Source organism: Spermophilus citellus (assembly GCF_964194105.1).
Source record: "Spermophilus citellus genome assembly, chromosome: 2".
NCBI lineage: Eukaryota > Metazoa > Chordata > Mammalia > Rodentia > Sciuridae > Spermophilus > Spermophilus citellus.
The window spans coordinates 252278562-252301507 of record NC_138183.1 but is presented as its reverse complement, the minus strand read 5'-3'; the positions used below and the strand labels follow the sequence as shown (position 1 = coordinate 252301507).

Below are 22946 nucleotides of genomic sequence, written 5' to 3'. Positions count from 1 at the left end.
GCACTCAGGTGTAGGACTGTAAGTGCAACTTCAAATCTGCTGGAACTGTGCTCTGCCCAGCTGGCTGCCAAGTGAGAGGCAAATCGCGTCCTTCTCTTCTCGCTCCTGAGTAACTGTAGGACCTTCTTAATGAACCTCCACATCGAGGTCCTACAAGTCATACATTTACTGGTTGTGCTGTCCAATGCTGGGCTCCGTTTCCAGACTCCTGCCCTAAAGAATTCAGAGCTCTTCAATATGAACTTTTACTAATTTAAACACATTTAGTAATTTGGCTGCCTGATACAGAAAGGGAACTTAATAGAACTTGGTTGAAAGGAATGAATTAACACATTAAAATGGGTATGGATTCATTTTGGATGGGCTCTGTGGAGGGTGAATTTGGACCAGACCAGGCCTGGGTGTGAGATCTGACTATTGGGAATCATGGCTTCCAGTTGCACAACTTGGGGGTCTCCGGGCTGGCTGAGGTTTATTTGGTTGGATGCGGCCTCTGGTTGTAATCCCACCAAAGGAAATCCTTAGATTGGGCCCTGGTGTAGGTGTAGGGCAGGCCTCTGCCAAAGATCAGCCCAGAGGCCTGGCCAGTAGGATGGATTTTCCTTAGCTCAAGATGCTACAGAATTCCCCACCCACTTCTCCCTCCCCTTCCTCTGCTTGCCAAGCCTGGGGGAGTTGTCCAGTTGAGATAACCTATTCCAGACTCCAAACACGCTACTAGTCCATAAACATTTATTTGGGGAAAGAATGCTTGCAGAGTTGTCCACAGCTTCTGGGCAGGACAAAGGCAGGAGCCTTAAAGCAGTTTCCTTGAATGAGGAAGGGAGTGTAGTGTAGACACCCTCTGCCCGGGCTAGTTAAGTGTGCCAGAGGCTAAAGCACTTGGTGGAGAAGGTGTATGGTGCATGGGAAGGTACAGGGTATTCAGGAGTCTCAGAGCTGCTTATGAATGAGGGCAGAGAGGTGGGAGGCCTGGAAGCTGATGGGCACATAGAATTGGTAAACACAGAAACCTGGCCATTGCACTGTATTAATATGCACTGTGTTATGACCTTGGCGACAGTCGTTTTTCCTCTCTGGGCCCATTTTCTCATTTGTAGAATGGGAATAGTGTCTACCTGGAAGTGTGAGAGGAGGTAGCCTGGCTACCTGCTTCTATTGCTCAGGTCAGTTGAGACAGGGGCACTGCCAGAAGTTTTCAATAGGCTCCATAACTCATGTAATTTGGAAAAGAGAAAAACAGGGGCTTTAATCACAAATTGTCCTGGCATTTGTCCACAGCCAGGGATCCACCCAGGTTCTCTCCTCCTAGAAAGAGAAACATCTGGAGGGGTGGAGAGGAGAGCCTGGGTCAGGGCTCACTCCAGTCTAGGATAGTTGGTAGCAGCGTGTGTGCGTGCGTGCGTGCGTACATGTGCTATTATTTCTCCAGGGCTAGTGTCTTGGAGCAGATGTGGGCTGGACCGAGGCCTTCATGAGGGCAAGAGGCCCCACCCCTACCCTCCAGATGCTTATTTTATGGTCTTTGAGCCTAGAAGACTCAATGGCTCCGCCATTCTGTGACAGACCTGAGGCAAGGGTAGTGGACCACACTGGGGGTTGGGCGGGGCAATAGGGAGAGAGGCAGGGCAATCACCAGGGAGTGGAGGGCATTATTGCCCCTGCCCCCTGCATTTCATTCCTTCCCCCTAGCCCCAGTGCTATTTGAAGTGAGACAGGAAGTGGGCAACTGGGTAGTTTGGCCCATCAATGCCCAGTCCCTGGCAGAGACCCAGCAGGCGGAGGCGGGCCTCAGCGGGGCTGGGCCCAGCACAGGCCACACTGCAGTAGGGCTCCTCATACTCACCAGGCACCAGGGCCTCCTCCAGCAGATTGAGGCGCAGCAGGCCCTGGTCATGCAGGGCCTGCAAAGTCTCTCGGCTAGCAGTGGAACTCAGTGCTTGCAGGTGCTGGGACACCAGGCACATGACGCCCACAAGGTAGCCACGGGCACGTGGATGGGCAGGAAGGGCAGGCCGAAGGCCACAGGCCACCATAGCAGCAGCCAGCAGCAGATCCACACCATAGAGCTCCAGGATCCAGTCACGCAGGTAGAAACCACCCATGCGGGGGTTGATCTCGATGAGCCGAGGCCCTGCCCCAGTCAGCTTAAGCTCCACATTAAAGACCCCATCAAGCAGCCCACAGCCCAGGCAGCAGCGGAAGGCTGCCTGCACCATCTGTGCTTCCTGCTCTGGTGCCAGCCCTGTAGGCATGCAGGCTGCGGTCTCTGTGAAGCCAGGCAGCCTTGTGGGGCCATTGTCAGAGACAAAGGCGGCCAGCAGCCGCCCACCAAACACCACCAGGTCCACATCATGCTCAGTGCCCTCAACAAACTCCATTAGCAGCATGGCATTGCCCCAGCCCAGCCCAATGCCTGGGTGGTCAGCCTCACCCTGCAAGTCACGGGAGATTCGGGAAAAGTGCTCATGGCACTGTGGTGCATCTTCTACCAGCCGCACGCCCACTGCACCTGCCCCAAACTCCAGCTTCATTACCCCTGGCAGGGGAACCTGGTGGACAGCCCTCTCCACATCAGCCTCACTCTCTAATGGACAGCAGGCCACAGCATGGATGGAGGGTGCAGGCCAGGGCGGGCCATGGCCGCGCAACAGGTGCAGCTGGGTGCGGCTCTTCTGTTTGGCCAGGCACATGGCAGCTGGGGAGCTGCAGGGCAGCCCCAACTCCTGGCAGAGCAGGGCCGTGAGCACCAGACAGTCATCCCAGTAGGAGAAGCAGCCATCCAACTTCAGGCCACGTGCCCGTACCAGCTCTGCCAGCAGCCTCGCATTCTCCTCATCCCTGCGGTGCTCTGTCACATCAAAGTGAATGAAGGTCTGCACCAGCTGGGATGCAAAGTGGTTGGGGTCCGATTCCACCAGGTGCAGCTGCAAAAACCACAGGAGGGCAGCACACCCAAGTCAGTAGGAGCTGGGTGCTGAGGAGACAGGATGGAGCCTGGGATGTCCTGTGGTCCCAGCCCAAAGGGGATATGGGCTCATAAATACTAGCTGCTTAATAAATATTTGTTGATGACTCATTGAAAGAATGTGTGGGACACCTACCCTGGAAGGGGTAGAAAGTGTCCTAAAGGAGAGAGTGCTAAGCTTGAAGCTGAAGAATAAGGTCAGCCAGAAGGAAGAGGAAGAAGCAGAGCCCTGCAGGGGGAAGGGGAGAATCGGGGTGGAGGGTAAGAGCACAGGGCATGGCAGAGTTCAGAAAAGCCTCAACCAAGCTTGGAGAGAAGCCACCAGGGTTGGAGCAGGGAGCAGGTGGTTTGCCCACTGGAAGGTACCCTGGGAGGAGTCGTGTGTCCCTAAAGTTTATGGTTTTGGGGAAATACAGACACAAAGCAGCTAACAGCCAGGGCAGAGGCAGCCACTGATGAGGTCCTGTCTGCACAGGGACACTTGGCATCAGGAGTAGGGTGGCATTCTCGTTGGTTAAAGCACTATTTAAGGTAGGAAGCAAAAAGACAGGAAGGCTGGAAAGGGGTTCCCCAGGGGGTGTTTCACTGTAGGTGAGGGGAGAGGAGGCTGCTGTGGTAGAGGAGGCTTGAGAAAGCCTCAGCTTTCTCATCTGTTCAGTGGGGATGAGAATGTCTAGCTCGCTCCAGATTCGGTAATGTGAGGCCACGGCTGTAAACTTGATTTGGGATCTGCAAGCTGCTCCCCAGCACCCTCAGCGGGCCCTAGGTGCCTAGTGTGTGGAATTCTAAAGAGCCTGACCTTTCCCCAGGGCAGAACCAGACGCCCTAACCTGGCATTCAAAACGTGGGCTGTGGCACCAACCCTAAATGCCGTCCCTGTCCCCTTCCCACTTCAGCCCATCCACTCCGGCCTCCTCTCTGTGGAGGGCTTTGTGTTCTCCCCAAGGGCTTCTCATTCCTGGCGGGAGAGAGCAGTTTAGTGCCCTAACCGCTAACAAGGATGTCCAGAGCAGGCCCCGCCCCTTATGGCCCCGCCTCATTAACCAGCTCCGCCCCCTCGCCCAAGGCCCGCCCCTAGACCGGTTCCACCACTCCTGCCGCGGCTCGAAGCCCGGCCCCGCCCAGGACCCCACCCACCTTGAGCCCGTAGTCGCGCGCCGCCTCCCACACGAACTTCTTGCTGACTCCGCCGGCGCCAACCACCAGCAGCTGCTTCCCCTCCATGAGGCAGCGCGCCGAGCGCCGGAGCATGGTCTCCACGAGTGGCGCCGCCGCCGCCTCCTCGACCGCGGGCCCCAGGCGGGGCGCGGCCCACAGCCCCTCCAGCGCGCCGCAGGCCTCTAGGCACAGGCCGCCGTTCAGCTCCAGGGCCACTGGAGTCAGCTCGCGGCCGACCACTGTCAGTGCGAAGTCCACGCCTGGGCCGGACAGGAGGGCGCGGATTCAGCGCGGACCGCCTTCGGTCCTCGCCCCCAGGCGCCCAGCCCCGGCCGCTCGCACTCACCAAGAAAGTCAGTGCGGGCCCGGCGCCCGCCGCGCTGCTCGGCGCTCAGGCCGGCCTCCAGCGCTAGCACTGCAGCCAGCGCAGCTTCAGCTGCAGCCTTGACGCGCTGCCGCACGACCGCCACCTGCGCTGGCTCGCCCAGTCCTAATTGGGCCAGCGCCACCTGCAGCGTACTTGGCAGGGAGTTCTGGTGCCGCAGAGGCCGGTCCCCACGACCCACGCCGCACACCACCTAGGCAAGGTTCCGCTCAGGGGGACTGGCCCCTCTCCCTTGCCCCATGCACAAACACCTCTTGGGTGAATATCCAGACACCCTCACTGGATCGCATCCTCCAGCGTGACTCAAACTACTCAAAACACCCTTCCCAGCCACTGCCATCTGGTTCCCAGAACTCTTCAGGGACTCAGGCTTTCAGACCCAGGTGGGGTTTCTGCTCCCAGAAAGTTCCAAGTATGGTTGCTTCTAGTCTTGCAGCACCCCCGGTGTGTCCCAGCCCTAGCATGTCCCTGGGAAGCCTCATCCCTGGCTCCCTGCTGGCAGTACTGAATCTCTCCCTTTCAGATTGGCTCAGAGCTGGGTACCTAGGAAGTTCCCCAAGCCTTCCTGAGATCTCCAGCCTGGAGGCCCTGCTAGTCTAAGCCTCAAGTCACTGGAAGGCTATCAGAAGCCCTACTCTGTGGGCAAGAGTTCTCTGGGAAAGGAATCAGCCACTTGAGCCCTAGTAACCAGCTGAGTACTGGGGCAGAAGCTCCCAAAGTAGGAGAGGTTCAGGAGGATTGGAAGGGGAAGGAAAAAGTGTCAGCAGACCCAGAGGTTTCCCCAGAGATAACCAAAATTCCCTCAAAGATTTTTGTCCTTTTTGCCCAGAGATTGCTAGGGGCCTCATCAGATCAGTGGGGCTGGGCTGAAGTTCTGTGGCAGGGTCATGTCCCAGGCCTGAGTATTCTCACCTTGCTCAGCAGGGGCCTGTCACCCTGAGTCCGGCACACTACAGTACAAATTCGCACAGCCAGCTCAGGGCTGGGAGAGGGACTGCCTGGGGGAAGATGGAGAGGTCTAAGTCCAACACAAAACCACCAGGCTCCCGCCCCTGGCTGGCACAGGTGGCTCTCACCTGGGAAAGGCAGCTGGACAGATGGGCACATGGCCTCAACCAGGACACTTTCCTCTTCTTCCAGCTTCTCCAGCAACATCAGCACTGTGTCCACCACTGTGTCGCGCTCTGCCCGTGGATGCAGATGCAGAACCTGCCGTCCCTGCCAGCGCCAGCCACTGAGCTTCACGGCCACCTACCACAGGGAGGGGAAAGGGGTTTTCTCACCATCACCCATATACCTGCATAGGTGAGATGCTTATGCCACTGGTGCCAATGACTGAGCTAAGAGGTCAGGGCACTGCCCCAGAGGGATGGAGCAATGATAGGGTTAAAACCTGGGCACAGCTTCCCATCAGGACTCATGGGTCTCCTCCTGCTGGCACCTGCAGACATCAGGAGCTTGTTACCTGCAGGGCATCGCCCAGGGCCTCGGAGTGCAGAAAGGCCTCTACTTCCTCTTTCACCAGTGTTTCCTGGCCCTCTTTGCCACTCAGCTCCACCAGCCGTAGTCCTGGGCTGGCATCCCCTCCCCGCAACAGCCCTGGAGGCTTGTAGGTGAAAGCCAGGGTAGCTGGCACAGCCACACCACCCTGCTGGGACAGCAACCGCCTCATCAGCAGCCGGTCCTCCAGCAGCCGGGCCAGCTCTGCCGAGGCTCCTGTGGGGCAAGTCAGGTTTCGGGCCAGCTCTGCTGCCTCCCGGCCATGGCCAGGCCCTAGTCCGAGGCCTGCCAGGAAGTAGGTGGCACGCCGAGGGGGGACAAAGTCATCCAGGAATGTCAGGCCCCCTGGGTGGAAGCTCACAGCCTTGGAGACCAGCAGGGCCGCCTCACCCAGCTGCCCTGGTGCTGCTACCTTCGTCAGCCAAGCAGGGGACAGGCAAAGGAGCATGTTTCCTGTAGGCAGAGGGAGGCGGGTGGCTGGCCAGGGGTGGCTTAATGCCCCAGTGCCCTCCACCTCCAGCCAGAGCCCCTGTGTTGTGAGGGGCAGTTTCTCCCAGAACCCACCCCTAATCAGAGTATGGCAGCCGGTCCCATGGAATGTGGGCAGTTGCCAGGGTTGGAGGGTATTTTGGGATGTGGCTGGGCCAGGGCGGGGCTGCCCTTTCTGTTGGAGGGGGTGGGGAACTTGGGTACACACTCACCCGGGCTCTGCACCCCACCCTCCAGCAGCACAGACAGAAAGGTGCTGGGGGATCCCAGAAGGCACAAGGTCACCTCTGCCCCAGGGCAGCCTGGGGAAGAGAACATTGCCAAGCTCACCAGGAGTCTCGGTGCTGTCTTTCTGTGTACCTTCCCCACCCCCCTCCTCACCCTTGGGCCTCCAGGTCCTTAGGGAAAGAGTACAGGGGACAGAGGAGGCTGGGTAGGAAGGGGAACTACCTGCCTATCCTGCCCTATGAGGCTGGCTCCCCTTTCTGCAGCTGGGCCAGAAGGCATATAGACTGAGTGAGTCTCTCCTAAGCTTTGACTTTCTGTGTGGCCTTGGAAGGAAGAGCTAACCTTTCTCTGAGCCTCAGTTTCCCAGTCTATACAATGGGACCAGTTCTGTGATTTTCATGTATTCTATTGGTGAACTTCATCCTCATAGTGAACTCTGTCCACACAGAATCACTTGTGGCCACCTGATTTATAAAACAGATAAAGCAGGGGAGGAGTTGTGGTTTGCCTGGTTAGTAAATCCCAGGCCTGGATCTCCAGGGGCAGGGGGAACAGTGGAGAGCCCTGACTTCTGACCTCACTGGTACCGATACCTTTGGAAACAATGCCTGCCTGCCCCCAACCACCTTGTCTTAGCTCCCTACCTTCAGAGGGCACCAGAGTTTGGGGGAAGATAGAAGTTCTAGGCTGAGGACCCCTCCCTGACCCCAGGGATGCCCCCATGGAGCCCTCTGGCACCTGTGCGGGGCACATGGCTGCGGTCCTGAGTCTCCGGAAGGCCAGCTTGCTGCAGACAGCTCTGCAGGAGGCTGTAGTAGTAGACGGTCCAGGCCCGGGCCTCGGCCCCCTCGGGAGAGCCCTTGCAGTCCAAGCCCACATCCTGGTGCCAGGAGCCAGGGAAGCAGTCTGTGGGCGGTACGCCAGAGCCCCCGCCCCATGGTCCCACCTCTCTGTCCAGGTCCTTGGAACCCAGGGGACAGTCCCACTGGGGATGCAGTGGATCCAGGGAGAGCTGGGGGGTAGAAGTAGTAGGTCTTGGGCAGGGTAGTAGGGGTATAGTTGGGGTGGGCAAGGGAGTGAAGTCCCGCAACAGTGTAAGCCTGCCTTCCCCCCCAGCCTGGGTCATGTTCAAGGGGCCTGGAGAGGAAAGAGCTGGGTTGAGGGTGAAGGCTTGCCCAGGGGATCATGTGGGAGGAGTGCTTTAGAAACTGTTAGCTGGGGCGTCCCAGGGTGGGAGAGAAGGATGCAATGTCCTGCTGGTTGGACCGCCACCCCCACTCTGCACCAGGTCTGCCCTCGAGTGGTTCACCAGGGCAGCATTTCTGTGTTTTGTTCATCGAGGCACGTCCAGCACCCAAAGAGTGCCTGGCACAGTCATGGTTCTGAATGTTTGCTGGCAAGAGAACCCGTGACAATGAGCCCACCAATCACTCTGGAACTGTCATTTTGCTTTGGGCCTCACTGACCCAATCTGCCAGCATGGAGTTTGCTGCCACCTAATTATGTGGGTGAATTTCGTTGTCATCCCCAAATAGGCCTTGAGGACCTAGTGTGCCCTGGACCTGGGTGAGGCCCAGGAAGGGCAGGGCTGGTTTCTTCTTCTCAGGTGTCTGGAGCCCTATGCTGCTTTCTTTGGAAGAAATCCAACCCCTACCCCTCTCTAAAGCTGGCTGACTCCCACATGGGGCTGCTGGGAGGCTCCATGTGACATAGGTAGGGATACTAATTCCTTGCATTTTTCCTGGCCTGGATAGGCCTGGCAGCTGGGCCTGTACTCCAGGGAGTAGATGAGGCCACCTTGGCAAGGTGTGAGGTCTTTCTGGGCCTGGTGGGTGCCTGGTGCTTGCCCTGCCCCATCCCTGAGGTGCTAATGAGGCTGGGAGTGGGGGATCATTTCATGGTTGCAAAACAGTATCTGTGGCTGGGACAGCAGAGGTTTGGCTTGAGTCCCAGAAAGTCAGGGCCAAACTCTGGGCCCCCTTTCCCCAGAAAAGAGCATCTGATGCCCCAGACTGTGGGCTCACTACTGTGTCCCCAAAACTATAGTGGTGCTAAGAGTACAAGTGGTGCTCAGCACGTGGGGTGGAATTAATCAATGTCAAGGGGTTGAGGGTGCCCGGCTGTGGGGGCAGATGAGGGCCAGGCTCTCTAAGCTGGAGGTCAACCAAGGGGGTGGAGCTGGTTACAGGTCTGAGCTGTCCACATGGGCTGCCGGCAGCATTAGGCCTTTGGGTGCCAGTTGCTGCCCTCTGGACCCTCCCACTATCCAGGGACTTGGGCCTTTGCAGGAAGGGGTCACAGGAGACTCACCATCTCACAGGTGGAGAGGCTGGGAGACTGAGGGCTGAGCCAGAAGGACAGAGAGATAAAGCAAGGGGTCAGGGTAGCCAGCTCCCCCGCCACCATCTTCCAACCCCTAAAGCGTTTGGAGCTGAACACCCTCCATCCTGTCCCTGCTAGGAGATGGCCAAGGCTGCCCCACCCCTGCCCCAAAGAGAGGAGAGATATCTGCCGCAGGGACCCCAGGGTCCTACAGCCTGAGCTCCTCATCCCGGGTTGCCCTGCTGCGCTAGGGGTTCTGGCCCAGCCCCTCCGCAGGGGACACCTGGAGTTCCCTTGAGGTGTGCGGGTTAGTGTTGAGGGTCCCCGTCCCGCCCCTGCCCGCAGCCCCCCTCCCTGGCTCCCCCGAGCGGGCCGGAGCCGGGGTACCTGCGGGCGGAGGCAGCTGGGCGCAGTGGATTAGCGGGTGCAGTGGAGGCGGCGGCGGTGGCACTGCTGGTGGCTGAGACTGCGTCGCCTTAAATAGCGCGCCGGGGGCATGCTCAGAGCAGGGCGGGGGGGTGGCCCGGGACCCACCGCCAGGGCCCCGCCCCGTCCCCTGCCTAGCGTCCCAGGCCTGGGGCATGCAAGGGGGCTGCTGGGACCCACCAGTGGGACAGTCCGTGGGACAGCGGGGGATCTTCAGAGAGAAACCGAGTCCTGACATAGGCCAATGGCAAATGGATCGGGACAGTCGGAGGGTCGCAGACACAGGGACAGGGAGACCCTGACGGAGAAGAGATGGAAAGGGAGGCGGGCGGGCGGGGCCGGCGCGCACAGAAGCTGGTACTGCCGCCGCCGGGACGCGGGGGCGGGGCTCGCGGTCCCCAGCCTTGCCCTTAGATGGAGGCCCGGCTCCCCAGCGCACCCTGCCCCGCAGGCGGCTGGCGTTCCAGCCAGGAGCGCTTGGCCCCGCTGCAGATTCTTTGAAAAGTCTTTTGGGCCAGGGTCTCTGCACAGTGTGGAGTTCCCTCTTCACCTCACCTCTTCTCCTCGCGCCTGCCAGGCTGGCAACCACTCAGCAAGATGCTCCCTGGAGGGCAGTCCCAGGGCAGGGACCTATACCCTCTTCCCTGGCAGGGAGAGGAGAGAAGCACAGTGGTGGCCAACAGGGCAGGAGGCAAGGGTGCCCCTTCCCTGACTCGGAAGGGGGCTCTCCGTTAGCAGCTAGATTCTCTGCCTTTATGCATTGGAAAGTGAGGCTCAGAGTGGAGTGTGATTTGAGATTTTGTGACTGAGAGAGCTGGGATCTTCCCTCTGCCAGAATGTATGCATATAGGTACAGGGAGCAGTGCGGTGCTGTCCCACTCCCAGGCCACCCTGGCTGGATACCAAGGGTTTACTTTGTAAGTAAGAAAGATAAAAATTCTGGGATATCCTAAATTTAATTACGAAGTTGAGAGGAAGATGGAAAGGAGGAGAAATAAGTTAATTAGCTAACAGCTTCAGCCAAACCAACAACAAAAATGTGGTTTTGTTTGTTTGCTTATCTGTTTTGGTACTGGGACTTAAACACAGGGGTGCTCTACCACTGAGCTCCATCCCCAGCCCTTTTCATTTTTCATTTGGAGTTAAGGTCTTGCTAAGTTGCCCAGGCCTGGAACTTGTGATTGTCTTGTCTCAGCCCCCCAAGTAGCTAGGGTTACAGGTGTGTGCCGCCACACCTGGCTTCCACTTTTTTTTTTCTGTCTGCAGGGCTTAGGATGGAACCCAGGGCTACCTGCACACAAGGGAAGTGCTCCACCACTGAGCTGCGTTCCCCAGCCCAGCTCCATGTTCCCAAACATGCTGAAGCTTTGACTCAGAGCCCCAGGAGTTGATCCAAAATGTCACTGCATTTCACAGCCCCAGCCAGTTAAGAAGCAGCCTCTCTTCTTCCCAATTGCCCTTCTCTCCCACAACTCCGCTGGCTTCACCTTGTCCCTCCCCTCTTATCTATCGATAGCCAGTGTAGATTCAATATGAACAATTTAGGCTTTCTTCTCCCCAAAATGTTAATTATAATAACTCCAGATTTTTAGATGTGGTGGGCATTTTCCCAGCTGCTTTCCAGCCGTGCAGCTGGTGGTTGTGGGAACCTGTCCCTCACCATCTGGCTCACATCCATAATGGTTCAATAAACCCTTTTCTTTCAGAGATCTCTGTATCAAGAGTTTTGGAGGACTGAGCATGGTGACACACATCTGTCATCCCAGCAGCTTGGGAGGCCGAGGCAGGAGGATCACAAGTTCGAGGCCAGCCTGGGCAAATTAGTGAGACCCTGCTTCAGACAAAAAATAAATAAATAAAAAAGGACTGGAGAGGGCTGGGGTTGTGGCTCAGTGGTAGAGCACCTGCCTGGCCCCTGTGAGGCACTGGGTTCCATCCCCAGCACTGCATAAAAATCAACCAATAAATGAAATAAAGGTGTTGTGTCCATCTACAACTAAAAGGAGGGCGTAGGTGCTGAGAGCCATTAGCCAAGTAGATATGACAATTTCCTTGCCAGCGTACCCCATGTTGCTTAGAGGAAGGACTCGTGGAAATGGACTTGCCTTGCACATTTGCAGTGACATTGCACGTATGTTTGAGAAAGGTGACCCTGCTCAAGGACCAGGGTGGATCCGGGTTTAAGGAGGATCCTACTGGATTAGGGTGGATCCAGGTTTAGGGTGTATCCTGCTGGGAATAGGGAGTATCCTGCTGCCTCTCGCCTGCCCGCTCCCAGAGTATTTGGGATTCAGAACGTGAATTTCCCCAGAACATGTTTGTAGAGGGCCGGTGTGAGTTCGGGAATAAAGAATTGCTGTTTGAATCTACAAAGCTGTGAGTGGCTCGTGATTTTGTGCCCAGCCAGACTTCGGCAGGTAGGAATGGAGCTCAGTGATAGCGCACCCTGGGTTCAATCCTATTTTGAGGAGAAAACTGGGGTCCAGAGAGGGTGAGAGAGGATTTCCTGTACAGGAACTTAGTAGGGAGTTCAAGGTTGGCCTCTGAGAACCTGGGAGAAACTGGGAAGAGGGGAACCTCCGTGGCAGCTGGCAGGGCACTGTGGGCCCTTCCTCTGATCCAAGGTGAGGATCCATTTGCCTTTCCACTGCTTTGTGTACCCCCATGTCCTCTGGGCTGATGCAGGCCCACAGACCTGCCCTAGGTGCCATCCCCCCTTGTCCCCACACAGATGTGCACCACTGCACTGCACCTGGCTTCTACTTCTTAAATTTTTTCTCTTTTTGCAGTGCTGAGGATGGAACCCAGGGCCACCTGCACACAGGTGCTCCTGGGTGTGCTGCTTCCCTGTTCCCTGAGCCACTTTCCAGAAGAGCACATAGGGTGATGATGATCTCACCGAGTATGATTGTGCAGGTTGCTCACTGCACAAAGGTACCTGGCTGAGTAGTTGCTCCCCACTCTGGCACATCATGTACCCTGGCAGGGCCCATGAGAATGTGTGCATACAGTAGGTGTTCATGTGAGGAGGGAGCCTGTTCTTTTCTGGCCTGACTTTTCAGTTGGGGTTCCTGTAGAGTGGATGATAATGGAAACTGCAGAAGGGGCTCCGAAAAAATGCTTCCCTGTGTAGGAAAGACTGACAGCACCCAGCCAGAGGGGCCCCGTGGAGACCACTCACTCCTCAGGCCTGTTTCAAGGGGGCCACTGCCACTGTGCTCCCCCCAGTGCCAACCAAGGTCCAGCCCCGGTTGGGGGAGTGCGGGTCCAGGGTGGTCCTGAAGGAGGAGTGGTGTTTGCGAAAGAAGAAGAGTCGGACGGCAGGTTGCAAGTGACGAGCAGCCTCCGAAGACATCTCATGCTGCCTCGGGAGGGATCTTTATTTTTATACTTTTAAAAAAAGATTGATTTTCTTTTTAGTTATAGGTGCACACAATATCTTTATTTTATTTTTATGTGGTGCTGAGGATCAAACCCAGTGCCCCACGCATGCCAGGCAGATGCTCTACCTCGGAGCCATATCTCCAGCCCTAGTTTTATACTTTTTTTACAGATGTTTTTTCAGGTAGTTAATGGATAGCTTCAAAGCCCAAAACTTTTTTTTTTAAAGAGAGAGAGAATTTTTTAAATATTTATTTTTCAGTTTTCGGTGGATACTACATCTTTATTTTATTTTATGTGGTGCTGGGGATCAAACCCAGTGTCTTGCGAATGCCAGGCGAGCACATTACCTACCACTTGAGCCACATCCCTAGCCCCAAAACTTTTTTGATTTACATAATTTTCAAGAAGTACGATCTTTTCTGACATACACTAATTACCTAAGATATTGTTCAAAATATTTTTCTGTAACTGTAGAAAATCATAATTAAGCTTTTACATTTTCACCTCAATCTCTAGGTACTAGGTGACACAACCAGACTACATGACTCCTGACCTATTATTCACTTGTAAATTTAAAGCATACCTATAATTATTTCATTAACTTTTAACTTTAAAGCATACTTATGATTATTGGTAAGCTTTCTTACTTCTAAACTAAAACCCCAGTAAAAGTAGTGAAAGTCTATTATTTAAAAGCCTACTACTCTGAAGTGCCTCTAAAATATATCTATGTTAATTTTATATCATTCTATTTTTAATAGAATTTTCTTTTTTTCATATGACCTATTCAACTGCTTTCTTAAAGAACTTCCTTGATCCTTGGTCAAAGCACACCAATTCTTTTGTCTTTGTAATCTTTAACTAAAGGGCAAGCTTTACACCTCAACCCATTTGTCATTTATATTAACTATGTGTTTTCCATTTTCATAAGTTTCTGTGTAAGGCAAAGAAGGGTCTATTGGTTGGGGAATGTGTTTTTATTAGCCTCTTGTCCCCGAGGGGACACCATAAACTACATATGGTGGTACGTTGGCACATCGATCGTTTTTCTGTAGCTAGGCTATTGTACAGATTGTGGCTTTAGGATGGGGTTGGGGGGTTATGTAAATTGTTAACTATGGGATAAATATTTCTTGTTGCTTAGGCTTGAGGAATAACACCATTGTTTGTATGCTGAAAGACACTGAAACGCACCTCATGGCCTGTCTCCCTTGTATCCTTGGTCTCATTCTGGGAATTTTCCTGCAATCTCAGGCAATACGTACTTTTATCATTGAGTGGCGTATGCCCTGTTATCCGTATCATGAGGATCATAAACAAAACACTTAACATTCTTTTTTTTTTTTTAAAGAGAGAGTGAGACAGAGAGAGAGAGAGAGAGAGATAATTTTTAATATTTATTTATTTTTTCTTAGTTCCCGGCGGACACAACATCTTTGTTGGTATGTGGTGCTGAGGATCGAACCCGGGCCGCACGCATGCCAGGCGAGCGCGCTACCTTTTGAGCCACATCCCCAGCCCACTTAACATTCTTAATGGTTCTGGTTTCCAGATGGTGCGGCCCTGCTGCAGCGTCCCCCACGCTGTGACCCTGTCTGACAGCGGGTGCAGGAACGCCTTCACCACCCCAGCTCATGGCCTTCTGCCTCCCCTGGTCTCCCAGCAGAACTGCAGGACAGTGGCTCATGGGTGGACTCCCCCCTCTGTACAGAGCTGGAGGGGCCACCTATAGACCCCTCTAGGGTCTCAGGCTCTGTACTCAGCTCCTCTGCCTCTCGCTATGGCCTTGGGCTGAGCTCTCAGCATCTCAGAGCCTCCCTCTCTCTAGTAAGGCCGTCTGTGTTGGGGCCACCTGTAGAAAAATGCAGGGTGGGTGCAGATCTGAGAAGGGCTTTAAGAACTTTAGGCTGGGTGAGGTGGCACACACCTGCAATCCCAGTGGCTTGGGAGGCTGAGGCAGGAGGATCTCAAGTTCAAAGCCAGCCTTAGCAAATTAGGCCCTAAGCAACTCAGTGAGACCCGGTCTCTTAACAGAATTCAAAAAAGGGCTGCGGATGTGGCTCGGTGGTTAAGTGCTCCTGGTTGCCAAAAAAAAGGACAGAACAGAACAGAACTTCAGGTAAGACTGTTATTAAGGTCCAGGTATCCAGTGAGCGGGGAAGAGGAAAGCAGGGGGACCCTGGAGGTCCCCACTGCCGCCCCACAGGCAGGAGAGCTGGAGCCTGGGCTGGCTCAGGAAGGGAGTGAAGAAGCACAGAGGACGTCCAGGAGGGCAGGCCAAGGTGGGGATCCAGGGGGGCTGGTTCATGGGCTGCCAAGGGCAGGGCCTGGAGTAAATCTTGGGTCATCGTAGGCCTTGGGTCAAGTTCCTCCACTCCTGAGCCTCAGTTTCCCCAGAGAAACTACAGATATGGGTCTGGCCCTCCAGGAGTCCCTCCTCCAGGCAGCAGGCTCTGTGGGAGTGGGACAGGTCTGCTGCACCCAGGCCTGGCCAGGCTCCTAGTGGGTGCCACAGAACATACAGATTGAGTGCATTTCTGCAGCCTGTGGATAGACAGAACGCTCCAGTTTCAGACTCTGACAGGGGCCATGCCAATGCCCAGCCCAGTCATGGTGACGGGCTGTCCCCATGGAAGCCTGGGCCTCCAGACACTTCCTCCTGTGCCCCTGCTCTGTTCTTTACCCGTGGCCTGTTGAGGAACTGCTGGGGCAGGCCACAGGGAGATGGGGATGGGTACTGTGGGGACACAAGCCTACACGGGCACCAGCCCTGTTGTCTTGACAATGGCTCATGTCCCAAGCACCCCAGGCACCCACAGGGGCAATTAGTGAGTGTGGGAGGGGGTTTCCATGGTGGCGGTCTCGAGGGGGAGCACTGGGGCTTAGGGAGAGACAAGAGCTGGCGGGACCTTGCTCCTTTGTCCTGGGCACACTAGGCCTTTGTTCTTTCTGGCTCCCTCTGACTGACAGAACCAGGAGCATGGGTGAGGGGGCACGGAAGTGGGTAGGAGTCCCTCCATCCCAGGGAGTCCTGAACCAGCCTAGGGGGAGGGGAATGAGGGGTGGAATAGAGACTAGCCCCCCACTCCTGGGCCCAGCTGCCACTGGGGAGCCCTCCTCCCAAGGTGCATGAGCCTTACCTGCCCCCAAGAGGCCGGAGCAAGGTGGTTTACCAGCACAGCTCTCTTGCTGGTAAACAGCTTCCCCAGAAGCCAATGGGCAGCCTCAGGGAGTCCCCAGTCAGAAAGGAGAGGGCAGGTCTGGAGGGTGGGTGAGGGCAGGAGGGGAAGGGGTGGCAGGTCCAGGGACAGGGCGCAGGGCTTCTGCCAATCCATCCAGGCATCTGCTCAGTCAGAATTTATTCCAGGTCCTCCAGGAGCCCTCAAGGGTCCCTTAGTCCAGCCAGCAGCCTCACCCCACAATCTTCCAGCTCTTTGATACAGGCACCAAGACAGGTTCACAGGTGGTTGGCCAGCCTGCCCCACATGCCCCCTTCTGTGACCTTTGATCTCATGCCTGACACAGTCCATAAAGTCCCACTCTGCATGGTCCCCACTGGGAACAAAGATGAGTCACCGAATCCCAGCAGTAAAGTACAGTGCCCACATTCAGGGCTGGCATCAGCCACTCAGGTGATTGGGACTGGGGGCTGAGTTCATGGCACCTTCAGAAGCGGGTGTCCAGGAAAGAGGCAGAGCCCCGATGGGGCCTGGGGGCACCCTCCATGGGAGGTCCCCTGGACCGAGTCAGGAGCCCATGGAAAGTCTTGCCACGAGTCTGGGGTTTGCGCCGTGGTGGCGTGGTCTCCTCTGGGGGCTGCACCACGATTCGAGGTACCTCAGGCCTGGCACTCCCTCGTGCCCCTGCCAACTGCTGGGCCTCGAAGATGGCCTGGGCCCCAGGAAGGCGGGCCTGTGGCCGAGGTAGTGGCTCAGGTGCTGACTTGGACAGCTGGGCCAGCTGGACCCTGATCTCCCGCTGCAGGTCCCGCTCTGACAGGGCCACACTGTGTACCTGTGGGGAGCAGTTGGTGCAGAATTTACTGGGACCAGAGCACAGGCAGGAAACCCTGAGGTCTCCACGGGCAGGCAGTACACAGCCCCAGGAAGTGGCTAAGGGCTGAGGGACTCGCAGGCAGTCTGGGGGGGGGGGCGGGCGCGGTGGGGGGGGCGGGGGGGGGCGGGGGGGGGAGCCACAGAAAGTCACTTGAGCCTGGGGTTTTCATGTTCTCTGCAGCTCAGAGGACAGGAGCCGAGTGTGTTCTCACTGGGGCTTCCAGCTTGGTGACTCGGTTTACCCAGCTGTGCATCAGGGGCTGGGTCATCGAGGAGAGTGGGCAGGGGACACCCACCTGGGACATGAAGACCTCTTCCTGCAGCTGAGTGGGAGGGATAGCTCGAAGGGCACCAAGCGTCTCCAGGAGTCCTGGGCAGGCCATGCGCTGTTCTGCAGTGCCCAGTGCCAGGCGCACCAGTGTCAGCCCCACTCGGAACAGCACCTTGGCACCTGCAGCCAGGGACTCACTCACAGGAAGCCAGCCTTTCCCTCGGCCATTCACCTGAACCTGCCCCCAGTCATGCTCTCTCCACCAGCCTGCAGCTCTGCCCCCACCCAACTTAGGCCAGGAGCAATGACAGAGGGAAGACCGTGATTTGGGGACTGCAGGCCCCTGCACTGGCCAACTCAGCCTCAGGAGCCCCAGACACTTCCAGGCAGAGCAGCCTGCCAGGAGCCAGGGGAGATCGAGAGCACACACCAAGCCTTCTCTGGGCCTCGGCTTCCTTCCTTTATTTATTTGTTTGTGGTGCTGGGGATCAAACCCAGGGCCTTCTGCATCCAAGGCAAGCGCTCTACCACCTGAGCTCTATCCTCTATATGGGAAGGTCCAACGGGTGCCTCGGGACTTTCCAGCTTGGATCTGTGACCCTCTGGTTCTAGGAAGATTCTAGGCAGAGCTGCTCTCATGCCTGAACCAAGAGCACAGGGCTCCTGTGCCTGTGCACACATATGCACCCTCACACACACCACACACATGACCTTGAGCCACTTCTGGAGCCTCACAATTCCTTCCTGGCAGCCTCTGATCCGCTGAGAAGAGCAGCCAGGGGGCCAGAAAGGCCTAGTGACAACTGTGACTTGTAAAGGAACAATTGACACTGCTAACGTCATCATCGCTATTAAAGGGTGTCCGTGCAATGCCTGTCCTCAGGTGGAGGGGGCAGGGATCACCTCAGTCACCACAAATGACCCTGCCCTCGGGGTCTGAGGCTGGAGGGGAGGTGACACATGGATGGTGACTTGGACGGACACCAGTGGTCCTCCCTGTGTGGAAGATCTGAAGCCAGCAGAGAGGTACTACTCAATCGCCACTGCTTTTTTAAGGACAAGCTCTGGACATCACAGGTGGGGTGCTTATGGGGCTATCGAGGCACGTCAAGAAGACCCCAAGACTGCCTGGCTCTCCCCTCGTGATCCTCCCGTTCTTTGCTCCCAACTTCCACCCATGACCCTTCTGTTTACCTCCAGCCAGAGCACCTTTAAAGATAGCAAGAACTTCCTGCCACTTTCCTGACACTCTGTCACATCCTTTGTTTTATTTTCTTCATGGCACTATGACATTCTATAAATATCTCCTTAATTTGGCTACAGTCACTTCCCACCCCACCCCACCCCCACCAGAATGAAGGTCTGGAACACTTGGTATTTCTTGTTGCCAGAGCCACCCTCGCCTGGTGCCCGGCTGTGCTCGGCAGTCGGCTGTGGGCTCCAGGAGGAGCCTCCTCCCTCAGCCAAGTCCCAGTCCTGCCCGCCTCTGAGCTGCTCAGATGCCAGGCGCTGGGATCAGTCCAGCTCCCTCCACCTTCAGCAGAAACCTCCTGGCCCAGCCCTGGCCCAGCCCTGGCCCAGCCCTGGCCCAGGCAGTGCTGGCCTCCCTGTGGTACTCCCCATCACAGGAGGGGGCTCCAATGCACTACACTGGTGATGCACCACCTGGGACAAGGCTGTCTTCTCCAGAGCCACATCCAGCCCCCCCTGGTTCAAGTCCCCAAAAGACTGGGAGTGGCAGTTACCAAGCAGAATAAACTGAGAGCTAGTGAGCGGGCTCCCCAGTGCACCCCAAATCTCTGGACCCCAGCCACTGGGGCTGCCCCACTCACCCTCGCTGAGGAAAGCATCCCAGATGCGCAGCACCGTGGGGAATGGCAGGGAGCGGGCGAAGAGGCACAGGAACCACTCAGGCAGGTAGAGCAGGGGCCCGACGCCCACCTGCTGCAGGTGCTTGTGCACACGTGGGAGCAGCCGCCGTAGCAGGGCCATGAAGACCTCCGCGTCCAGATGCACAGCCTCCTGTGACCACGTCCATCAACTCAGCTGGCCAGAGCCGCCCAACACCTCTACTCCCTGAACCCAGGTTTCTGCAGTCCCCACCCTTCGCCTCCTGCCCCATCCCAGCCTCTCACCATGTGGGGCCCATAGTAGCCAGGAAGGTAGACCTCGCAGATCTGCACCAAGCACCAGAAGGCCTCCTACGGGTAGGGCACAGGCCTGTGAGTGCCCATTGAGCAAGGGCCATACTGGGAGGCAGAAGGGGAAGTGGGTGCAGGAGCACTGTCAGGAGCCTGGACTCAGGGCAACTCCTGCTCTGCTCAGGGTCTGGTGGCTGGCTCTTACCAGAAGCCCCCCTCTTCCCAAGACAAGGCCAACAGATGGGCTTAGGGGTCAGATGTTACAGGGCTCAGGGTGCTGGACTTGAGGGTCACAGAGCCAGGACAAGGGTTGAGAGGGTCATAGAGTTCAAGTCCTGGATTCCTAGGATCATTGGCGACAGAGTCCATGATCACAGGATTCAGAATCAAGAGGCAAAAAAATTAAGGTGAAAATGTCCAGACTCCTAGATCACTTGGATAAGGGACGGGGTCAAGGGGTCTGTGTTCCTGGGGTCAAGGTCATTAGGCTTCAAGATCACTAAGTGAGGTTGGAGGCCATGAGGCCCTGAGTCTCCAGACAAGGTCTGAGAGTAAAGGATCCCGAGGCTAGAGTTACTGAGGTTGGAGGTCATAGGTCCAGAGCTCAGGATCAATTGTGGGGACCCAGGTCACTAGGGATCGCGGGTGGGGGTCTCCAGGCAGGGTTGAGCTCACTTACCTCCGGAGGCAGGTACATGAGCAGCACGGCCGCCACAGGGCCCTGGGCCTGGCAATAACCCTGCTCCGGTCTATACAGGGTGTAGGCCTTGAGAACCTGCAGGAGCCCCTGCTGCCTGTGCCAGAAGACCCCATCAGGGGCTAGGTCCCCAGACACCCCCTCCCACCCTCTGTGGCCTCTACCCAGGCTATAACCTCCCTGGGCCTTGTTGGGTCCCCTGAGATGAAAGGATGTAAAGCTACAGTGGGGAATGGGGTCCCTGGGTATTGCTGGCCTCGTACCCATGACCCTGGGGTGACACAAACATCTCATGTAGAGGGAACTGACGGTGTAGGTCTCTGCCAATGGTCTCCATCCACTGTGGGTCTCCAGGGGCTTCTGCCAGCTCCTGCAGGTGGACAGGAAGGTGGGTACAAGGATCCAGGGTAATACGGAGCTCTGGGAAGGGGAGGTAATTCCCTTACCTGGTAGGTGCCAGGGCTGTTCTTCTGACACACCTGAGCCCCACACAGCAGAGGCCAGCACCGGGCCCGCAGAGCTGAAGGGATGCCCTTCCGGCACTGCATCTTTACCTGTGGGCCGGGCAGAGGGGCTTCATTAGGCTGACCTTACTTGCTGCTGTTGACAGGTCCCTGGCACACTCCCATAGGCCAGGGGGCCACCTGAGGGGGAGGGGGCAAAGGTAGGAAGTGCTGGGTCACAGCATGGGCAAATTTTATTAAGGCAATGGGTGAGGCAAAGAGGAAGGAGGCAAGGAGGCCTGAGGGGTCACTCTTCTCTCACCTTCTTGTACCGTCGGGACATGGTCTTCTCCCAGTGTGAGGTCATCTCTACCCATTTCATCTCTCTTTGGCGGATAAGGTCTGCAGGGGGGTGACCTGGCCTGGGAACCCACAGCACATGTATCCAGGTGCTGGTAGCTGTTCCTCAGAGCCCACACCTTCCCCCTCCAGATAACTCAGGTAAACCTAGTTCCTGGCACTGGGGCTCTCTAGGGAGTCCTAGAGGGTGACCTGTGACCCAGAAGCTGTCAATGATAGTCATGGGGATAGGAAAGGATAGAGCTCTGATGTGGGCAGAAACAGGAAAAAAATTAAAGGGTGTAACTATGGGCTGGAGAGGAGCTGAGTGACTGTCACCCAGGTCAGGAACACAGACAATTCGCATGGAAAGCTGGCCGGACAGAGCCCTGGACTAGAAGCCAGGGGTCCAAGTTTGAGTCTACTTCTGTCTTGGACCCGTTATGTGACCTAAGACAAATTTCTGTCTTTCTCTGGACTCGTTTTCCTGTCTGCACATTGGGCAGGGGAGAAGAGCTGTGGGTTCTGTGACTTGGATCTGAGATTCCTGGGCCAGAGATAATAAAAAGGGAAAGATGTTCACCCCCAGGGATGGGTATAAGTCCTTAGAAGCTGAGGTAAAAGAGACATACAGGAACCTACCCTTCCCACTTTAGGATTACTCCTGGAGCCTGAGGAGGCATGATACTGGCTGAGTCTCTGTCCAGTCCAGCTACCAGACCCTCCCCAGATCCTTGAAGTTGAGTCTCACTCCAGAATTCAGCCCTCACCCCCCATCCTCGGTCCCTGCACCCTGCCATCTCCCATCCCTGCCCGACTTACCCTGGCTCTGCTGAGCTTCCCCCAATGAAGCCATAGCGGTCAGCCTGACGATAGGGGCCAGGCCCACTCAGTTCTGAGTCAGACCCCAAAGAGCTGGAATCATCCTGCAGCTCAGAAGACTGCACTAGGTCCTCCCCCAGGGCCTGGGCCATGGCGCCTTAGACCCCAAAATGCCACTGGCTGGAAGACCTGGGGAGAATCAACGTGAGGGGCTGCTCCTGGCCAACCTGGGGCCTGGGTTCCAGTCAACCACTGCCCAGCCTCAGAGGGAGATTTCAGGATATTTGAACAAGCCCCCTATGTGCCCTCTTTTACTGGGGAGTGGGCTAGTCCCCGAGGTGACATAAAGGCCAGGCCTCCATAGAGACCAGGCCCCAGGCCCAGCCTGTCCCCACCAGTTCAGCTCACCTCCCTGCTCTACCTCACCTCCTCCTCTCACTTCCTCCTCAGACTCAGCTTCAGTGAGCGGTTGGGGGCCCCTCCCAAGTGTGTATGGGGGGGTCACCCCTTCCTCTCTAAGGCTCTTCCTGCCTGCCCCTGTGCCCCTGAACCTCAGCTCCTCCCACCTCCCCCTATGCCTGTGCGTTGGGGCCTGGAGCCTGCCAGAGGTGAAAAGCCAGGTCATTTCCAGTTTTGAGGTTACTGGTATGTAAAACACCCAACTCAGGGTTCCAGTAAGATTTATAGTTTACTTTATGTTTGCTCTCTATAAGGTAACCCTTTTAATATGCACACAATGCAATATTACTATGCTACTCAAAAAGTAATTATGAGACTCATAAAAAATATTAATTTAGCAAGCACCCAGTCAATGTGCATGACAATACGCTTGGAGTTCAGTGGCAGGTGTCCTTGGATCTGCTCAGCTGCCTGGGGACCACAGAGACCCAGGAGAATATGATGAGGCCTAGGTCTTGGAATAGCCCCCTACTATCTCCAAGCCATAGTTTCCTTTTCTGTACTTGGAGGTTTTATTCTGTAGTGTTTGGGGAAGTGATTATTAATGTGCTCACACTCAGGGCAGGGATAGGAAGGGGTGTTAAGGCTTCAAGAGAAAAACAACTTCCAGGTACTTCCGGTCCCAAATTATCTGAACACAGCTGGGCAACTCCTTAAGGGCGGGACCAGACCAAACTCCACCCACCAATCCCCGCCCACCAAATATCAGCTGGGCCCACCCCGTCGCCTGAGACTCCGCCCCCGGGCCGTCGCGGCCGTGGCGCTTCACGTCCAGCGGAGGCGCTAGAGCGCGGAGACGGCGGGGCGCGGCGGGGTGCGGCGCGGCGCGGCGCGGCGCGGCGGGCGGGCGGCCAGGAGG

General features: G+C 56.4%; 2 protein-coding genes across 9 annotated transcripts; both read right to left on the bottom strand.

Moving 5' to 3' along the window:
- Positions 1-1206: 1206 nt before the first annotated feature.
- CARNS1 (carnosine synthase 1) lies at positions 1207-9507 on the bottom strand. 6 transcript variants are annotated; one of them, XM_081271940.1, is made up of 10 exons: positions 9438-9507; positions 9039-9072; positions 7467-7608; positions 6713-6802; positions 5977-6464; positions 5588-5762; positions 5424-5509; positions 4473-4704; positions 4106-4386; positions 1207-2927 (listed from the first exon to the last, which is right to left on the bottom strand). In XM_081271940.1, the coding sequence occupies exons 2-10, from the start codon at positions 9039-9041 to the stop codon at positions 1701-1703; spliced, it is 2724 nt and encodes a 907-aa protein (XP_081128066.1). In that variant the 5' UTR covers positions 9042-9072; positions 9438-9507; the 3' UTR covers positions 1207-1700. The 6 variants fall into 6 exon arrangements, with proteins under 6 accessions (XP_081128066.1, XP_081128068.1, XP_081128064.1 ...); XM_081271942.1 differs by lacking the exon at positions 9039-9072 and having other exon boundaries at positions 9438-9478; XM_081271938.1 differs by lacking the exon at positions 9438-9507 and having other exon boundaries at positions 7467-7740; positions 9039-9409.
- A 5526-nt stretch (positions 9508-15033) lies between these two features.
- Positions 15034-22097, bottom strand: TBC1D10C (TBC1 domain family member 10C). Of its 3 annotated transcripts, XM_081279118.1 has the most exons (9): positions 21629-22097; positions 20790-20889; positions 20471-20578; positions 20288-20394; positions 20007-20121; positions 19322-19387; positions 19019-19208; positions 17212-17366; positions 15034-16874 (listed from the first exon to the last, which is right to left on the bottom strand). In XM_081279118.1, the coding sequence occupies exons 1-9, from the start codon at positions 21778-21780 to the stop codon at positions 16527-16529; spliced, it is 1341 nt and encodes a 446-aa protein (XP_081135244.1). In that variant the 5' UTR covers positions 21781-22097; the 3' UTR covers positions 15034-16526. The 3 variants fall into 3 exon arrangements, with proteins under 3 accessions (XP_081135244.1, XP_081135246.1, XP_081135245.1); XM_081279120.1 differs by lacking the exon at positions 20790-20889 and having other exon boundaries at positions 21629-21755; XM_081279119.1 differs by lacking the exon at positions 21629-22097 and having other exon boundaries at positions 20471-20668; positions 20790-20877.
- Positions 22098-22946: the final 849 nt, after the last annotated feature.